The sequence below is a fragment of the Haemaphysalis longicornis genome, unplaced genomic scaffold (assembly GCF_048455015.1).
Source record: "Haemaphysalis longicornis isolate Haplotype H1 unplaced genomic scaffold, Haemaphysalis longicornis Haplotype H1 scaffold_10, whole genome shotgun sequence".
Taxonomy (NCBI): Eukaryota; Metazoa; Arthropoda; class Arachnida; order Ixodida; family Ixodidae; genus Haemaphysalis; species Haemaphysalis longicornis.
In genome coordinates, this window is record NW_027526204.1 from 4,734,463 (window position 1) to 4,754,360 (window position 19,898).

At 48.7% G+C, this 19,898-nt stretch overlaps 1 protein-coding gene across 1 annotated transcript in view; it reads right to left on the reverse strand.

Annotated features, from left to right (window-relative positions):
• Rok (Rho associated coiled-coil containing protein kinase) overlaps positions 1–19,898 on the reverse strand; it is a 97,113-nt gene that overhangs the window by 20,526 nt on the left and 56,689 nt on the right. The window contains 2 exon segments of the mRNA XM_077688800.1: positions 12,581–12,967; positions 14,793–15,147. Of these exon segments, the coding sequence (XP_077544926.1) occupies positions 12,581–12,967; positions 14,793–15,147 (742 nt within the window).

A 19,898-nucleotide genomic window follows, 5' to 3' on the forward strand; every position in this document is an offset into this window, starting at 1 on the left:
AGGGGATCGCGAAAGAATTCGATATATCGATAATTCGATATACAGTTAAACCTCGATGTAACGAACTTCAATGTAACGAAACCCTCGATGTAACGAACCACGTAATTTTTCGTAACTTCAAGTGTATGCACACCATGTATTTTCACCCTCTGTGTAACGAAGTCCCGTTTGCCGGAATTTCAGTGTAATGAAGTTTCATGGAGAACTAGGCACAAAATTTAAGTTGTAGAGGTATATTTTGGGAGACGCAAGCGCCGAAATGGGGTCTCGATAAAACGTGAACGGCAACACGGGCCGCCCAATGCCGTGGATGCAGCGAGCCACGGGTCTGTGAGTGAGCCCCTTGCCTACAAACTGCGTTGCGTGCATACACGGCTGGCGCACTGTTTTTGTTTCTGTCGGAGCTTAATCGCCTACGCGGGTATCAGCGTGAACCACATGGAGCGTTTTCTCTCCGCAAAAACTCAAAACGCGCCCCGCAAGCCACAGGCGCGCTGACGCAACCGTGGAGACCACCCGCGCTATGTGGGTAGCTCCAGCGACCGCTTCCAACCGCTCGCTGAAACGCAACTCGAGGGGCAAATGAGAGGGGCGCGCGAGAAAAAAAAAAAGCGGATAACGTTGCCGAAATTCTCACAGTAAAACGTCATGCACGCCGCTTACGAAAGCGCCCATCAAACATCCTCCGTGGTGGTAAACCTAATTACCGCTTGCAGGGCCGCCGCCGCCGCATGCCGCCGTTTTGCCCTTCGTTCGAGTTTGCTCATGCTTGTTGGGTTTCATCGTTCCAGCAAGCATTTATGAATCTGTATGAGCCTTGTGCGCGCGTTTTTTTCACACCCGCATACGTGATTGCACGCCGGCGGCGGCTTCTGCGCCAGGAAGTGACTCGCGCTGCACACGGCAGTGGGAGGAGCCTGACCAGTTTCGCCAATGGGGAGGCGCGCACCCTATGGCGGAAGCTTCGAAGTGCTCAGGCATGCCGAGGATATTTGATGGGCGCTTTCGTAAGCGGCACATATGACGCTTTACAGTGAAAATTTCGCCCATGTTATCCGCTTTTTTTCTTGCATGCCCCTCTCGTTTGCCCCTCGAGTTGCGTTTCAGCGAGCGGAAGCGGTAGCTGGAGCTACTCACATTGCGCGGGTTGTCTCTGGGGCTGCGTCACCGCGCCTGTGGCTTGCGGGGCGCGCCTTTGCGGAGAGAAAACGCTCCATGCGGTTCACTCTGATGCCCGCGTAGACGATTAAGCTCCGATAGAAACAGAAAGAGTGCGCCAGCCGTGTATGCGCGCCCTGTTTTCTTTTGCAGGAAATGCTTCACGGGATGAACATTTTATTAAAACCGTGAATTTCAATGTAGCGAAATTTCAATGTACCGAAGTAAATTACGAATTTTACCGACTTCGTTACATCGAGGTTTAACTGTATAAAATACGCCTATCTGAAGATTATCTGGCAACTCCGCACATCACTGAGAGTTTTCCGAAGTCAAGGGAAACGGTAGTTTACCGTTTTGACCCCCAAAGCACGGAAAATCCGAACCACAGCATGATGACCACCGCACTTTATCATTGAAATGTCTGAGCTTCGCTTGTTTTTTCTTCTGCGTCGTAAAGTTCGCCAAATTGTCTTCAAGATTACAAACACACACAAATTAGAAAATCAGCGCTGTACACAGCGCCACAAGAGAGGCGAATAACGCTGACGTAACCTCGGCTGCAGTAGGTGGTTGGGAACGTTGTCAGGCACTTAGTGCCGTTATCTTCAGTATCCGAACCGAACACCACCCCCACCTGGAGGCGTGCAACGAAGTCGCTTTGCACCCGACACGCTCCGGAATAGCCGGGGCGGGTTGTGCTGCATTCGCCTTTACGTCAACGTTGATGCGTGCATCGCCCTCAAAACTACTGCGAGCAATTCCGAACGCCTTTTCAACCAACATCTTTTCAGCAGCCTGCACCCGACGAATTCCTGCCTTCGCTGCTCCGAAATGAATGCCTTGGACAAAACAAACATACAACGCCGCATCGGTCCCCCTGCACGAGCCACCAAACAGCTCAATCACAGAAAAAGAGTGCCTCCGGTCAATTTCTTTGGCTCCTTTATGTCCTTTTGCCCCAACCACTATCCGCGTTCTAGCTATCATGGAGCTGCCCCTCGTGCTAGCGTGAAAACAGCTGTTGAAGGCCATCGAAGCGACATAATGACGCGGACGCCGCCTCTGTCTCACCAAGCCAGGAAGCTCCTGCGATGACTCAACATTTGTGGGGATCCGCTTGATCCCCTTTCCTCCTCCCGCTAGCGCGATGTTCGAACGAGCGCGCTTTCCCGCGCACGTGACGTCAACCTCGCGGGCCGACGCGCCGGCGGGCACCAACTGTCCCGCCGCCGCTGTCGCTCCTCCTCGCCCGGGAACTTGCCTCCTCTCCCCAGCGCCTTAAAACCGCGACGCGCCCGTTTCGCGGGCTCTCTGTCTCTCTGGTCTCGGTCGGCTCTCTCGCGAGCTCTCTGGATGTCTCCCTGGCTCCAGGGACTCGGGAGGGAGATGGAGGATAGAGTATAGGGAACGCGAGGGGTCGCGGATCGTATCGCACCCTCGCCGCCCACGTCCAGGAGATGGGAGTCGGATACCGGGGCGCTCCTTGCCCCCGGCTGGCTCGTCTCCTCCCCGCCGCGCCGGCCGGTCGGGCGCTGTTTGGCCCTGATCGGACGCGCGTCGGTACAGTGTAGTCCTTAACCCGGCCTTGGCGTTATTATGCACTGTACAACTGGGCCAATAAACCCCCTGGTTCGTCCCGGCCCCTTGGAGCCTGTCGTCGCCTGTGTCGGTGAGTCGAACCCGTCGCGGCGTCTCCCTTGTGGACGCCGCGTACCTCTCTGGGGCATTTTGGATGGGTCATTTCCGGGCGAATGGGGAACACCCTGAACCCCACTTAGGCCCACAAGGGACCGTCGAGCTGACATCGTCGCTCAACGTCTCTAACGAAGCTAGCCGGGGTCGTTTGTTGCCCCGTAGCTAGACCCAATAGGCCCACACATTATCATCAACTCCAGCCCATCAGAGGACGCAAACTTTCAGGGGCAACTTCGGCGCGGAATTCGATATATCGAATTTGCCCGTGATCAGGAGTTCGAAACACGCACACAACAGCCCTATACTTTTGCATGGGATTTTCAAGGGGATGTTTGCACTGTTCGATATAGACAATAATTCGCCATATCCGTGTTCGATATATCCGTGTTCCACTGTATAAATATCGATATAATGTCGACCGGGAGTGCACAAAGCGAATTTTTGACCCTATGTTGTCATATGGTTAAGACAAACTTACAAACTGTGCAACACGAATTACCCCTTTTACTGAAACTTCTATTGATGTGTGCTTTGCTAATGCTGTACAAAACAAAAGGGCTTCTGGTGTATTGAGTGTAAATATTAGTGATCATTTACCTTTATTCTATGTTTTGAATTACTATATCTTGGTAGAAATACCCAACTCTTTGCAGAAATTGAGAAAAATTAACGATGAAACGGTAGCTACATTTCAGTCTATGTTATCTCGATTAGACTGGTCTGATCTTTTAAATGAAAATGACGCAAACTTGGCGTTTTCAACTTTTTATCGTAAAGTTATTGATGCTACCACAAGGCCTTTCCAGCATATATTTTGAAGAGGCATAAAAAGGCTAGAAAACCGTGGATGACGGTTTCTGTTTATAGTAGTATTAGAAGAAATAATAAATTATTGGCAGAATTTCTCCAGACAAAAAATGTTGAAATATTTAAGGAGTATAAAAAGCTTCGCAACGAAGTAAATACAGCAGTTAGGAAAGCGAAAGATTCCTACTACAGACATACCTAAGTTTGAAAATATTGATCAACAACACAAATTTTGGAAAGCCTTTAATGAGCTGAACAACGCACAAGGTAATACAACACCTACCGGAATAAATGTCAATGGTGTAACGATTTCTGGTACACAATTGTCTTACAAGTTTAATGAACACTTCTTGTCATTTGGTCTCGCCCAACGATTGGCAAGAAAACGTGATCCCGTAACCTACATTAACTCCCACGTTCAAGGCAGTATCTTTTTAAGGGCGTCGGACGAGTTGCAAGTACAAAATATTATCGGTTCCTTGAATAATAATAGTGCAGCAGGCCCTGAAGAAATCAAGGCTGGACCAATAAAAGCTGCAGCTCCTCTTATTGCTACACCATTTAGTCATGTATGTACCGTATTTTCCGGTGTATAAGTCGCAGTTTTTTTCTGAAGTTTTCATTGGTGCGTCTTATCTACCGGTGCGACTTATGTATGGAATTAATTTGGTATGCGGCGGCTGCACGTGGTCCGCGCTCGAAAGGTGCCTGTGCACTGCGTGATGTCATCGCATGTTAAGAGACACAGCTCTATGGTTTAAATGAACGAATTATCTGTTAGCGAGTCGGAGGAAGAAGGTTTCGATGGTTTTGCCTAAACGCCATCTGTAAGTACGTGCCATCTGTGTGTATCAATAAACCATTTTTGAAAAGTTAGCTCTGTCTAGACTTTGGACGGTACAGTCGAATCCCGCTACAACGAAATTGACGGGACGTGCGAAAAATTTCGTTGAAGCGAAAATTCGTTGAGGCGAAATCTGCCCCAACACACCACGGAAAGGCCAGAAAAATAGCCCCGTGCGTTTCCGCAACATTGGCAGCATAATACAATGTTTAGAAAAAGGAGTGACGCGCAATAACTCATGTTTATTCGGATAACAAACATACCAATGGTTATCTGTTTTTTCACCACCCAAAGAACGCGTTACGGAGGGGGGTGAAGATATGCAGGCGCAAAACGTATTGCTGTACAACAAGGCGTGTCCACCGAGCTGATTACTTGCAGATAGCTGCTAGGCCGTGGGAAGCCCCCCTCTCGCTTGTGGCAGGAGCAGTGCCGTTATCTTATCCTCTTACAGGGCACGGCAGCTACTGACCTTGGCAGGCAAGACGCGCGCGCTTGCATTTAACATGACCGCGCGCTCGCGACTAAGCTAGGATGACTAGGCTTCAAGACCAAACGCGCAAACATGATTTTCGCTCTTGGCTATGAAGAATGGTAGAAGGAAAACGGTAAGGACAGCTGCTCACAACGCATACATGACGGCACCGCGCCAGCAGCGGAGCACATTCATGCAATTTCAACTGGATACGGATTGGCTGTAGCTCTGGGGCTCCGCCTTGGCGAAGCGGGCCTGCGCCTCGTGTAAAGACGGCCAGCCACATCGTTATCACCATCAAGCAATGGCGTGCGCCTATGAGTTATTTTTTGTTTTGTTTTGGGTGGCGGTGTGGTCGCAACGCGCATTTTCGGTGAAACTAAGCGTCCTGAATGTATAAAAAGTTACAGATAGCTGGCGCTATGCTTATTTTATTGTAAAATAATTGTTCAAACCCAGCCCAAATTATCGAAAATTTCGTTGAAGCGAAAGCAAGCCTCACAAATGGTTCGTTGTGGCGAGGACTTTGTTGCATTGACCTCTATGGCTAGCTGACGGGGAATTGGAAATATTTCGTTGAAGCGGAAATTTCATTGAAGCGGCGTTCGTTGTAGCGGGGTTCGACTGTATATGCAAATGTCTAGCACTGCTTACTGGGGGATGCGATCAGATGCGGCAGCCGCCGCGACTATGTACTTTCGCTAAACTTTCTAACGAACTGATCCTCTACGGGTTCACCTGATTAAGAAGCGTGTTTTGTACACACGGATACACCAATGTGACATATATGTTTTTTTTTTTTTGAAAAACTGCCGTTTTGAGGGGGGTGCGACTTATACAAAAGTGTGACTTATAGACCGGGAAATACGGTAATTGTATACCTCGTGACCAATTGTTTCCAGATGAACTCAGGGTTGCCCGTGTGATGGTTCTTCACAAAGGTAGTCCAAAAGATGATTTAAATAACCATCGTCCAATTTCGATTCTTAACGTTTTTTCCAAAATTATAGAACGAATAATTTTTACACGAATAAATGAGTACTTAGAAAGTTTGCAAGTGATAGTTCCTCAACAATTTGGTTTCCAAAAGAAAAAGTCGACTGAGTTAGCGTTATTGGGAGTTAAGGAAAAGCTTATAGAAAACATTGAGAAAAAACTGTATACGGTGGGACTTTTCCTTGATATCAGGAAGTACTGGCAGTATCGGGGAGACTTTTGAAAGGAGTTCGCATTGTGGTGCCGTCAGCTCTTCTGCGTTCTATGCCTGATCTCATTCATGACGGGCACCTGGGAGTCTGTATGCTGGCCGGGAGTCAACAGCCAAATCGAGACACAGGTGTCCAACTGTGCCAAATGTGCTGAAACCCGCGGTCAACGTGCAGAGCCAATGATGCCTTCCCTGGGAGGAGGTTGGAGTAGACCTTTCCCAGCTGAAAGGTCGACTACAGGTCGCGCTTTCCTGAAGCCATCAGTCTGCGCTCGACCACAGCAGCCGTCAAGAGTGTGTTTGCAAGCCATGGCATCCCACGGGTGGGCACAGTTCTCATCCAAAGACTTTTCCACATTCGCACAGGCTTACGGCTTCGAGCATGTCACCAGCAGCCCCCGGTTCCCGCAGTCCAACGGCAAAGTGGAGAGGATGGTGCGGACCGTCAAGGACCGGCTGCTCAAGTCGGATGATCCTCACTTGGCACTGCTCGCCTACAGGGACACTCCAGGCGTTAATGGGGTGAGCCCTGCACAACTTCTCATGGGCAGACGTCTGCAAACAAGAGTTCCCAAGACTTCGCAGCAGCTCGAGCCACAGTGGCCGTCATCTCGGTCCTTCAACCTGGGCGATCAAGCCAATCGAGGGAAGCAAGCCCAGGACTTCGACCGAAGGCATGCGGCTCACCCTCCACGCCCTCTCCGGTCTGGTGAGCAAGTCTGGGTTCGAGACATAATTAGCCCTGCGTTGGTTCTGGGGCCAGCGCAACGTCCCCGTTGTTACGTCGTGGAGACCCCGAAGGGAGTTATCCAACGCAATCGGCCACACCTCGTCCCAGTGTCCAGCACCCCAGTGCCGAAGGGCCCGGTCGAGCCTCCGAAGAACAACCCGGGAGTGAGCCATCCGTCAGAGACACTAATGCAGGGCGGTCAGAGTTAGTTCGTCCGACGCAGTCTTCTGCGACTTCACCCCAGTCCCAGTCTCCAAGTTCGCCTATTCGTGTGTCCAGGTATGGGAGAGTGATCCGGAGGCCCAGAAGACTGGACTTGTGATTGTGTGGTGAAGTGTAGCGAAGTGTTGTGCAGGCAGTGGGGTTCATCACTAAACAAGGGGGGATGTAGTGTGTGCTCACACAGACAGATGGCACCACGGCGAACATTGATGTGTGCGCTACCGATCGAGAGAGGGCACCACTTCCACGGTTGCCCATGTGTATATATTCAAAGGCAAATAAAGCCTCGGGGTCAGTTGCCCGTTACCGGCGTGGTGTGTGTTCGTGGTTAGCCGGGCGCGTGCTGTGGAAGTACGCCCCGCAACAGGTCACAACTTCTGTATGGGGGCTCGGGGTCCCTGGTGTCGCCAATACTGTCACCAAGATTACTTACTCAAGGTGCCCCGTGCGAGGGGAGGGGTGCACCACTTAGCATATTCAAAAGCGCTGTTCTAGCCATCTCACTGGAGTTGCATTTTTCGCCATGTATGACAGTGATAATCATACCTCGGCAAAGTTGGCGCGGCTCACTCAAACTCACTCACAATTTTTTTTTTCGAATCACCACTCACTCAAACTCAGACTCAATGCTGAGCAGCACATCTGCACTCACTCAAACTCAAACTCACATTGAGCTCAAAACTCAGAACTCACTCGGACTCAAAACTCAAAATGTACTCAGAACTCAAAATGTACTCAAACTCAAAATGTAATCAAAACTCAAAATGTACTCAAACTCAAAATGTACTCAAACTCAATTTGGACTCAAAACTCAAAATGTACACAAACTCAAAGTGTACTCAAACTCAAAATGGACTCAAAAGTCAAAATGTACTCAAACTCAAAATGAACTCAAAACTCAAAATGGACTAAACTCAAAATGTACTCAAACTCAAAGTGAACTCAATACTCAAAATGTACTCAAACCTCAAAATGTACTCAAACTCAAAATGCACTCAAAAATCAAAATGTACTCAAAACTCAAAATGCACTCAAAAATCAAAATGTACTCAAAACTCAAAATGTACTCAAAACTCAAAATGAACTCAGAACTCAAAATGGGCTGAGAACTCAAAATGAATTCAGAACTCACATGGCCTCACAGATTGAGACAGTCAGAGAGTGAGAGTTTGAGAGTGTGATATTGAGAGTGAGAGTGTGAGTGAGAGTGTGAGTGAGAGTGTGAGTGAGAGTGGGAGTGAGTGTGAGAGTGAGTGAGAGTGTGAGTGAGAGTGTGAGTGTGAGTGTGAGTGAGAGTGTATACCTTTTGCTGTATACCTTTTGCGATATCCTCATAATTATAACCAGAAAGCATTATCATATTTGTCCCACGTGACCCCCTCGACGAGACCTTTAATTTGATACCCCACACACCCAGCAGGGTCATATGGAATTCATACCAGTCAAACTAACCATGACTCATGACTGTAACCAGGACGCATTATTTAGGTGTCCGACATGATTCCCCTAACTGGAACCTTCAATTTGACGCCCCACATGCTTCAGCGGCTTCATTTTGAATTTAACCCCATCTATGACTCATAAATGACCATCTCATGATTCGAACTACGAAGCCTTTTTTTTATTTGTACCACGTGATTCCCCTCTTCAAGACCGTAAATTTGATACCCTACACTCCCTAGCGGGGTCACTTCGAATTTTACCCCAATATAAGACTCGTCATGACAATCTAATGGTTATAACCAGGAAGCATTTTTGTATTTCTCCCACGTGATTCGGCTCATCAAGGCCATTGATTTGATACCCATCACATCCTAGCGGAATCAATTTGAACGTTAAACCAATCAATGACTAACCATGACTATCTCATGATATAGCCCTACCACATTTTTGTCCCACGTGATTTTCCTTATCGGAACCTTCAATTTGATACCCCGGACACCCAGTGGCATTATTGTGAATTTTAACCTAATTTATGACCCATTTTGACTATGTCATGATAATAATCAGGAAGCACGTGATTACCCTCATCGAGACCTTTAATTTGATACGCCCTAGCGTAATGAACCTGAATTTTAACCGAATCTTTGATTTACCATGACTACGTCATGATATATCCATATCTCATGTTCGTCCCAAATGATTCCCCACATCGAGACCTTGAATTTGATTCCCCACATGCCCTCGCAGCGTCATTTTGAATTTTAACCCAATCTATGACTCATTATGACTGCCTGATGACTACAATTAGGAAGCATTTTTTTTATTTACCCCGCGTGATTCCGTAAATCCAGACCTTTCATTTGATACCTTACACGCCTTAGCCTCATCAGTTTCACTTTTCACCCAATCTAATGTGGTCATTATTCTGTCTTAAGGGGCGCTGCGCAGTCAATTCAGCTAATTCATTTGAAACAGTAGAAAGGACAGCCCCCGCCCCCATTTCCCCCCGGCTCTCACCTCTTCCTTTGTGACCCCTAGTATATCAAGCCGTTAACAGTAGCAGGCGAACAACCAGCTCGCCAGCGCCGCCGTGTGCTTTCCCACCACCCTTTCCCACGCTCTTAGTGGATCCGTCAGGAGGAAAAGTTAAGACAACCCTTTTTTATGACCTCACCAGTAAATTATCACTCACGCGCCCAGCCGCGAAAATTAGGTATACAGCAAGTGCTTATGGCCATAAAAATTCAACAAGAAACTAAAAAAAATCAGACACCACCTCCCTCCCAACCGATCATGCAGATCGCGATTGGTGCCATACCCGCAGGTAACTTGAATTCCGAGCCCACAGTGACGCATGAAACTTAACAGCCAACCATAGCTGCCTGCTAGGCTACTTAAAACTCCTATTTACTCAGAACTCAAAATGTACTCAAAACTCAATATGTAATCAAACTCAAAATGTGCTCAAACTCAAAATGTACTCAGAACTCAAAATGGACTCAAACTCAAAATGTACTCAGAACTCAAAATGAGCTCAAACTCAAATTGTACTCAGAACTCAAAATGAACTCAAACTCAAAATGGACTCAAACTCAAAATGTACTCAGAACTCAAAATGGACTCAAACTCAAAGTGTACTTAGAACTCAAAATGTACTCAGAACTCAAAATGGACTCAAACTCAAATTGTACTCAGAACTCAAAATGGACTCAAACTCAAAATGTACTACTCAAACTCAAAATGTACTCAGAATTCAAAATGGACTCAAACTCAAAATGTACTCAGATCAAAATGGACTCAAACTCAAAATGTACTCAGAACTCAAAATGGACTCAAACTCAAAATGTACTCAGAACTCAAAATGGACTCAAACTCAATCGGACTCAAACTCAGTCGTGATCACTCGGCTCAAACTCACTCAAGCTCAAACTCACCATGCCACACTAGCCTCGCGCTCACTCAAACTCAAACTCACGCGTGAGTTTGAGTCCAAATGAGTCTGAGTGAGTGGACTCATGAGTGAGTTTGCCGACCTCTGGTGATAATTACACTATGTTTATCAGACAGTGAAATCAGCTAGCCTGTCGCTGGTCAAAGATGCGGAGGGAAAATAAAACAATAATATGTAATAATAAAAAAAACCAGATATGCTACTGGCCCTGGCAACGGCCCGAGATCAGACCAACAGTGTTGCCAGACATGGCAGTTTCCTTGCCAAAATAAAATAAAGAACAAGCATATCGGCTGCCGGCAGTGTCAAAGCCCACTATTACGGGGGACTCACGTGTGAACATTCTGATGGGACTGGCATTTCATGACCATCGTGCACAAATACGACATGTTTCACAAATGCATACAAACATTCACAACGGCCTCGTTTGCTTATTTTAGAAATACAGTTAAACCTCGATGTAACGAAGTCGGAAAAATTCGCAATTTACTTCGTCACATTGAAGTTTCGCTACATTGAAATTCGCGGTTAAAATGAAGGATTAACCGCGTGAAGCAGCACCTGCAAGCGAAAACGTGACGCGCATACATGGCTGGTGCAATGGCACCACAGCCGGTACCACCCGCACGATGCGGCAGCCGTGAAGTGAAGCACGTGGCTCAGCCTGCCAGAATGGAACTCTTTGCATAAAAAGAAGGGCAACGCGGGGCCGCGCAAGCCCCAGGCCCGCTGTCGCAGCCTCGGGAACTACTCGCGCGGTGGCGGTAGCTCCAGCGACCACTTCTAACCGCTCGCTAAAACGCAACACGAGGGGCAAATGATGTTGTTCATGTGGGAAAGAAGCTGACAATGTGGGCAAAAACTGCACAGTGAAACGTCATATGCACCGCTCAGGAAAGCGGCCATCAAATATCCTCCACGGTGCTAGGCCTGATCGTCTCTGGCATTCCCGAGCCCGAGCGTTTCTTAGCTCGCGCCATGTGGTGCGTGCCTCCCCACCGGCGCAAGTCGTCAGGTTCCTTCCACTGCCACGCGCAATGCAAGTAGTTTTTTTCGGCCGAGGCAGAAGCCGCCGCCGGCGCACAATGGCGGTCATGGGTGTGAAAAAAACGCACGCACAAGGCCCATAGAGACCCACAAATTCTTCGCCGTGCACTTGCTGGAATGATGAAACCAAACAAGCCCGAGTGAACACGACCGAAGGATAAAATGGCAGCATTCGGCGGCAGCACCTTACGCAATTTGTAGGCAAGGAGCTTGTAGGCCCTACGCTTGCTCACGGACTCCATGACTGGCGGCATTTAGTGGTGCGTGTCACCATACGCAGTTTATTGAGACTGCGTTTCGGCACTTGCGTCTCCCAAAAATACTTCTACAACCAAAATTTTGTGCCTAATTGTACATGAAACTTCGTTACGTTGAAATTTCGGTGTTATACAGAGGTTACAAATACACGGTGTGCATACACCTGAGCTTAGAAAAAATTATGTGGTTCGTTACATCGGGGGTTTTGTTACATTGAAGTTAGTTACATCAGGTTCGACTGTATGCGACTTCTGTACTAAAATGAATACAGAAAACTCTCACTTGCTCGACAGCCAGCGTCATTCAGTGAAAACTAGATAAACCAAAATGTGTTTTTTTTTTCAACAACGAAGTGATATTATTTCTGGAAGAACCAAACTAGGTCAATAGGAACATGTCTACATATTCGTACACCTTGTTGTATTGGTACGTGATGCTTTTTAAACCCACGGGCCATGAAGTGGCAAGTCCCACGGGAAAGTGATCAGCTCAGTCAAAACAATTTGTGAACACAATTGAGCCTTTTGTTTGCTGTGCTCGGGTCTGTTCTAAGCGGTACGGACCAAACAAACCAACGTCTGCTGTAGTCCGCTGTTGCCAGGTCCGCTGTGACGACTGTAGCCTGTCTTTCAAATTCTCTGACACTGGCTGCTAAAATTTTCGCCTGAACACAACTTGGGCGGCTGCAGCTCGATTCCACCCACAAGCTTGCTTGCCCAAGTGGAGGGCCCCATGCCCACCTGGAAGATGCGGGGGATGTCCTTGGCGTCGGCGCGGATGACGTCCCCCTGGGTGACGGAGCGCACGTGGAAGAGCTTGCTCAGGTCCAGCACCAGCACGGGGTCCGCGTTGGCCCGGTCCGCCTCCGAGTTGTAGAAGAGGATCTTGCGCGAGCTCACCACCACGTACTGGCGCCGCCAGCCGTGCCGCCGGATGTTCTGCTTCTGGGGCACCGACAGCCAGCCCTCCAGCCGGTCCGACAGGTGCGCCGCCAGGGGCAGCAGGGCGTGCGGCTGGTCGGGGGCCGCCGAGGACGCCTGCCGCCGCAGCAGCTCCATCTCCGAGTCCTTCGAGTCCAGCTCCATCTGGAGCTTGATGCGCGCCTGGCTCTCCTCGTGGGCCGTCGCCTGCAGCACGGGGAAGAGGGCCGCCTCTGGGAGGACGGCTTCTGGGGCAGCAAACGTGCCGCAGGAGACAAACACCAAAGCCGGCTGGCCCGTACTGGAAGACACACCCCTCGGAGCAGCAGCAGAAAATGTGAAAAGTGCGAAAGCCCGTACCACACTCCCACACTTTTCCAGTCCCGATGGGGAAGGGGAAAACAGGATTGGTGGAGCTTGTCAAAGCATTCTTCTGAAACAAGCACTGATGCACAGACATGTAAGTATGAAATAAATGTAAGTGGGAATATTTCCCGTAAGTGCGCTTTCTAAAAGACAGACACCCCGGCTGGCAAACATTACAAAATACAATGCCTCAGTAAGGTGATGAATTGGGTAAGGTGATGAATTGAATTTGGTTCTGCATGTTTGAAAACTGCGCTTGAGGTTACTAAGGACACACTTTTAAGGAATACAAACGAACGATGTGGACAGCACGGGCGCAAACTAACAGCTGATTTATTAGAAGTGAAAAATCAAAACACTTAGAAAGGGTTACGAAGTACGAGTGGAAAAGGTGCGGAGGGGGAATGAAAGCACATTCTTGATAAAGACAGGCGCTAAACATCGTAATCTGTTCAATGGCTGTTTATCTTTGCTTGTAGAACTGAGCTACAGCGGTATCTGCGCTTGTTTTTATCAAGAATGTGCTTTCATTCCCCCTCCGCACCTTTTCCACTCGTACTTCGTAACCCTTTCTAAGTGTTTTGATTTTTCACTTCTAATAAATCAGCTGTTAGTTTGCGCCCGTGCTGTCCACATCGTTCGTTTGTATTCCTTAAAAGTGTGTCCTTAGTAACCTCAAGCGCAGTTTTGAAACATGCAATGCCTCAGCCCAGGCATTATGTATTTTCTTTCCATTCTGATTTCGTTAAAATGTTTTTGCCTCGAGTACAAGTGCAGTGAAAAGATGTGTGCATGCAGTGAACAGCCTACCATACCTACTGACCACCTCTTATACGAGACAGCCACCAGCCAAAGCACATATTAGGACAATCGACTTGAAGGTGAAATTATTTGACCAATTGCAAACGCATCTTCAACACCAGCTCCCTGGTGGCGGCAAGCAGCTCCTGAGCATTCCTCAGAAAAACTTGCAGGCATCGTCACGCTCCGCCACGAAACAGTCCCTAGAAATTCGGCTGGTCGGCCGTCCAAGGTCTTCAGCGGGTTGATGACGGCCACGGGCTGACATCGACTGCAGCGCACTCTCGGTGCACGGGCCCCTTTTGCTAGAGAGACATCTTTCCAAAAACCAAATTGTTGTTTTGATTGCTTTCCACGGCAAGAGTTTATTTAGGAATTATTGGTACTCCTCATGCCTCTGACTGTCTTCTCACCACAGAGGGCAGACGAGCACAGCTAAAGGCAGCGTGAAAGTGGACAACGTTAGTTTTCCACTTTTAATTCCTAGAAAAAAATTATTCAAGCAATAAGAAGTAAGCCAATAAATACCTTTGCAGTAAAGGGGTTATTAGAACAGCCCTCTATTCATAACAATCAGTCGACCTGCAGTGCGCTGTTGTTCGCATGTTTTCACCACTGTGGTGACACACTGTTGTAGCGCAAAACTGGCCCTGGCGGCAGACTAGCCCAATTCTAGGAACTACAGCTTGCTGTCGGAGAAGACCCTTTCTGACTGGCAGTGACAAAAGTGAAAGCCAATGAGGACACGCTTTCGGGAAGATGGCAATGGCCGAGTGAAGTCGGGCTTGGATCTCTCTAGGTGGCTTGTGACATGCTCTGGAACTTCTACCATCGCCATGGACAGCCCATTTGGTCCAATACTCGCCTGCAGCTCGGCGAGCTCCTTCTGCAGGCGGCCGACCATCTGGGCGTACTTGTCGCGCTCCTGGGTGAGCTCCTGCTGCAGCTTGCGCAGCTCGCGGTCGCGGCGGCGCAGGTCGCCCGCGGCCCGGCCCTTGGCCCCCGAGCCGCCCCCGGCCAGGTCCCCCCGCCGGTTCATGACCTCGGCCAGCTTGTTGACCGCCTGCTGCTTGAGCAGCCGCTCCTGGGACAGCTGCTTCTGCCACTGCTCCTGGCGCGCCGCCTCCGCCTGCCGCTCCTGGCAGCGCACAGCCTCGGCCGCCTGCCGCTCCGCCTGCAGCTGCTTCTGCAGCTGCTCCAGCTCCAGCTCCCGCACCGCCCTGTGGCCACGGGGGGAGAAGAAGGCCTCAGCGAGGGCGCTCCGCTTGCCATCCCCCCCCCAGGGCCCACCTCTGGAGCTCAGCCATGGTTCCCAGCCCGTTGGACTATTGTCACGCTCGATTCTGACATCGAAGACTGGTTTCAGGACTTTTCATGATGATGATGTTTGAATGTTGGGGGCGCAAGGCCAGCTAGGGCAAAGAGCGCCAAGAGTGTTTTGATGAATAGGTGACAGTTAAAATTGGTTAGAGGGAACACGAATAAAATCAATTAGACTATGAGCACGGCTGGTGTACAGGGCCAGGATGAAGACCAAGAGTAGTTAAAAGATAAATAAGGTGGCTGGTGTATAGGACCAGGGGTAAAACTGGGTGGTATGAGATGAGCTGTAAGAAGTGAACTTCTGACAGAAACTTAAAGGTGCGCTGAACAGAAAACATGGCATCGTCTCCTAAAAAGTATGAGGGATGTAATGGAATACTGTATGTTGTCTGTAGAGTTCTCTGAAGTGTTTGCGTCGTGTAATGTCGAGTGCCTTGCATTGAATGAGGATGTGCATCACGGATAGGCCCTCCCCACACCTGCCACACAGGGGTCTTGGAGATCCCGTGAGCAGGTGCGAGTGCGTTACATGTGTATGGCCTATCCCCAACCTAGCTAAGGTAACTTCAATGTGCCTGTTGTGTGAGTCAGTAGTGCATTGTCCCAAGTGTGGTTTTATTACGTGCAGTTTGTTGTCTGTCTGTTCACTCCAGTCTGCTTGCCAAGTTTCAAGGAGTTGTTGTCTAATGTGTGGCTTGAGGTCTGTGTAAGGTAGTGTTGCCATGTCTACTGTGTTTCGGAATGCAGCATTGGCGGCCATTTCATCCGCCACTTCATTTCCACCAATGACAGAGTGGCCTGGCACCCAACACACAGTCACCCCAAGGTTTGAACAATAAGCTTTCATAATTGATTTGAAGACAAGATTAATGACATAGTTTTTCGATGACCTTCCAGATAATAATACACGGACGACACTCAGCGAATCTGTATAGATGATGGATTTAGGAATATGATGTTCAACTATACGACCTACAACCAGAAAAATGCCATATGCTTCTGCCGTAAAAATACTTGTATTTACATTCCTGGTTCTACCTGGTTTAAAATTCGGTCCATGCGCAGCACAAGACACCGCAGTGAACGTTTTAGACGCATCACTGAAAAGCTCTGCAGCCCTGTATTTATCCTGTAGATACATGAAATGCTGCAAAATCCCACTTCTTGGTGTCCTGTTCTTATTTTATTTGAAAGAAAGACAAGTCACATGCCACACGACGAAGGTGCCATGGTGCTACAAGATCAGTGTGAGATGATTTGAATGTGTCTAAAAAGGAGACCTCATGAATAGTCACCTCGTCCCTCACTCTCTGCAAGAAGGGAACAGAAATGGATGGGTGATTTAAAAAGAGCTGTGATGTGGATGTATCCATAAAAACAGGTTTAAAGGGATGGTTATCAATTGATGAGATCTTAGAAGCATATAAAAGATCAACATAAGTTCGCTGGTGCTCTAGGCACCATTTGTCGCATTCCACATACAAGCTTTGGACAGGGCTTGTACGGAAAGCACCACACGAGAGGTGAAGCCCCAAGTGAAGCACTGGGTTGAGCATTTTTAGCTCTGTTTTCGTGGCAGACCCATAGACAACACTTCCGTAATCGAAGCGACACCCTACCAAAGCTTTCAGAATATTCATTGTTTTTAGACATTTTTACTTGAGCTGTTTGATATGGGAGATAAATGTGAGTTTTGCGTCCATCACACCCAAAAAGTTGTGTTATTTTTTAATAGGAATTGGGTCACTATTGAAAGTTATTTCAGGATCGGGTCTTACTCCGTGTCTCTTTGAGAATACAACACAGGTACTTTTCGCAGGATTAAGTTTGAAACCATTTTCATCTGCCCAGCGAGAAAGTTTGTTTACCCCAAGCTGGACCTGACGTTTGCATATAGATATGTTACAAGATTTAAAAGATATTTCTCCATCATCCACATACACTAAACAGAAGATCGATGGAGGCAATGCTTTCCGAAGCGAGTTCATCTTGACAATGAAGAGCGTGCAGCTCAAGACTCCGCCCTGAGGCACACCATTTTCTTGAATGTGAACTCTTGACAGCGCCGACCCAACTCTGACACGAAACGTTTGTTTGGACAAGTAACTATCAAGAGTGTTCAACATGTTACCTGTTATGACATAAGATTTTAAGCCTACAAGAATGCCGTAATGCCATGCCGTATCATAGGCTTTTTCAATGTCAAAAAATACAGTCATGCAGTACTGTTTGTGTATAAAGGCATCTTTGATATATGATTCTAATGCAACAAGTTGGTCATTTGTGGATCGCCCAGCCTGAAAGCCTGCCTCACAGCTCTCGAGAAGACCATTGTACTCAAGAAAGTACACGAGCCTCCGGTTAATCACCTTCTTGACAAGCTTACGCACGGAGGGTCCTTCTCTTCCTTCAGGAAAGCAACTACTATGGCCTGCCTCCAAGAGCGTGGAATGTGCCCCGAAAGCCATATTTTATTGTAGAGGTGTAGAGGTGTAGAGAATGTTGTGGGGGTTTAACGCGCCGACGCAACGCAGGCGATGAGGCGCGCCGTAGTGGAGGGCGCCAGATTAATTTTGACCACCTGGGGATCTTTATCGTGCGCCGAAATCTCGTACACACGGGCGTTTTTGCTTTTCGCCTCCATCAGAAAAGCGGCCGCGGCGGCCGGGAATCGAACCCGCGACCTCGTGATCAGCAGCGCAACGCCTGAGCCATTGAGCCACCGCGGCGGGTAGGTGTAGAAGTGTTTCAAGAGTGTCTGGGTGTAGGTGTTCTACTATCATGGTGTATGTAATCTTATCTGCACCTGGAGCTGAAGGTTTACATGTGGTCAAAGCAGCGTTCAGGTCATGAATTGAAAAAGGAGAATTGTATGAAGTGTGCGACTTGTTGCTATCACGCAGGGACTTCTTTTCGCAAGACATTTTGTGTTTCATGAAACTGTTTGTGTAGTGTGCTGAACTGGACACGTGTTGGAAATGTTGTGCAAGTGTGTCAGCCTGGTCGAGTGTGTCTTCTGTTATGCTAACCAGGGGCAGGCTGTGTGCCTGTTGTCCTTTGAGCTTACATATATGTGTCCAGACTTTGTGTGTGTCCGTGTATGAATGAGTGGATGTCAGGAAGGTGTGCCAACTTTCTCGTTTTGCCTCACGGCGCACACGTTTTCTAAAACGCCTTGGCCCGTTTGAACAAGAGGAGGTAACCTGACGTGGGGTACCGACGAAGGATACCCAACGCCTTGTTCTGGCCCTCTCGTGCCCACCTGCAGTCCTCGTTCCACCACGGCCTCCTCTTGTTGCGCGGGGCATCACAGGCGTGGGAAATGGACTTTTCGGCGGCGTCGAGAATGTGCGCCGTGAGGAGTTGGGTAGCTTCTTTGACGTGTAGGTGTCCTATAGGTGTGTGGTGTAGTTTGGATGTCTCTGTAAATGTATTCCAGTTAGCTCGTGCTTCATTGAACCTATTTTGGGAAGACGGACTGCATGGGCGTTTACATATATATGTTATTGAGGTGGGGAAGTGGTCACTACCATATGGGCCCTTGCCCACGCCCCCCTGAAAACATAGAAAGAGAACTGCGGAACCAATAGCCAAGTCAAGAAATGAGTGTGTGTTGTGTCCTATGTTATGGTATGTAGGCTGTTTCTTATTGAAGAGGCATGATCCAGAGGATGTTAAAAACTTCTCTCTCAGGCGACCTCGGGAATTCGTGCGCGAAGAGCCCCAAAGAGAATTGTGTGCATTAAGGTCGCCTGTGAGAATGTATGGTTCGGGCAGCTGGTCAACCAACGCCTCAAAGCCAGAGCTTGAAAGTGCAAGATCCGGAGGAATATATATTGAGCATACCGTTATCAACCTATTAAATAATATTGTTCGAATTGCTACAGCCTCAAGGACAGTGTTCAGAGTGACAGGGTGGCATGCTAAGGATTTCCGGGCAATTATGGCCACACCGCCGGAACAGTGTGTGCAGCCATCCCTGTCCTTTCTGAAGACCATGTAACTATTCAAGAAATTTGTGTGCTTGGAATTCAAATGTGTTTCCTGAACACACATTACACTTGGCTGATTAGCATGCAGTATTTCGTATACATCGTCAAGATTTTTAAAAAGGCCTCTGCAGTTCCATTGCATTATGTTTTGTCCTCCCATTATGAAGTGTTCGGAGCTACTGGAGTGTGTTGTTTATGTATCGTCTTTCAGGGCTTGGACTCTCGGAGGGGACTTTTTCGGCCTCTCTACAGGTTTGGATGCAGGGACCCGTTCCTTCCACTGCGACGCAAACAGGACCGGTCCCACGTCCATCTCGTCCTGGATGTTCTAGGAGTGCCTGATGGACCAGGCCTCTTGGACTTCGCTCCCGTTCGGGTGCCTTTCGTTTTCTGAGCCGCTACCGCCGAAGGGGTCGGGAGTGCCACAGGTGGCACGGGCAGTGCGGCAGAGGTGGGAGCCAATGCCGGACCCCCGGTGTACATCTCCACAACATGCTCCAGTGGAAGCTGGGAGGGTGGGGAAGCAGGGGCCGGAGGGGCATCGGTCCCGATGGAGGCTGTTGCCACCACAGCCACTGCTGGCTCAGCGAGCGGTGCAGAGGCCGGTTGGGCTGCCCGAGGCAACCCAGAGGGGGGGAGGGGGTCGGACCAAGTCC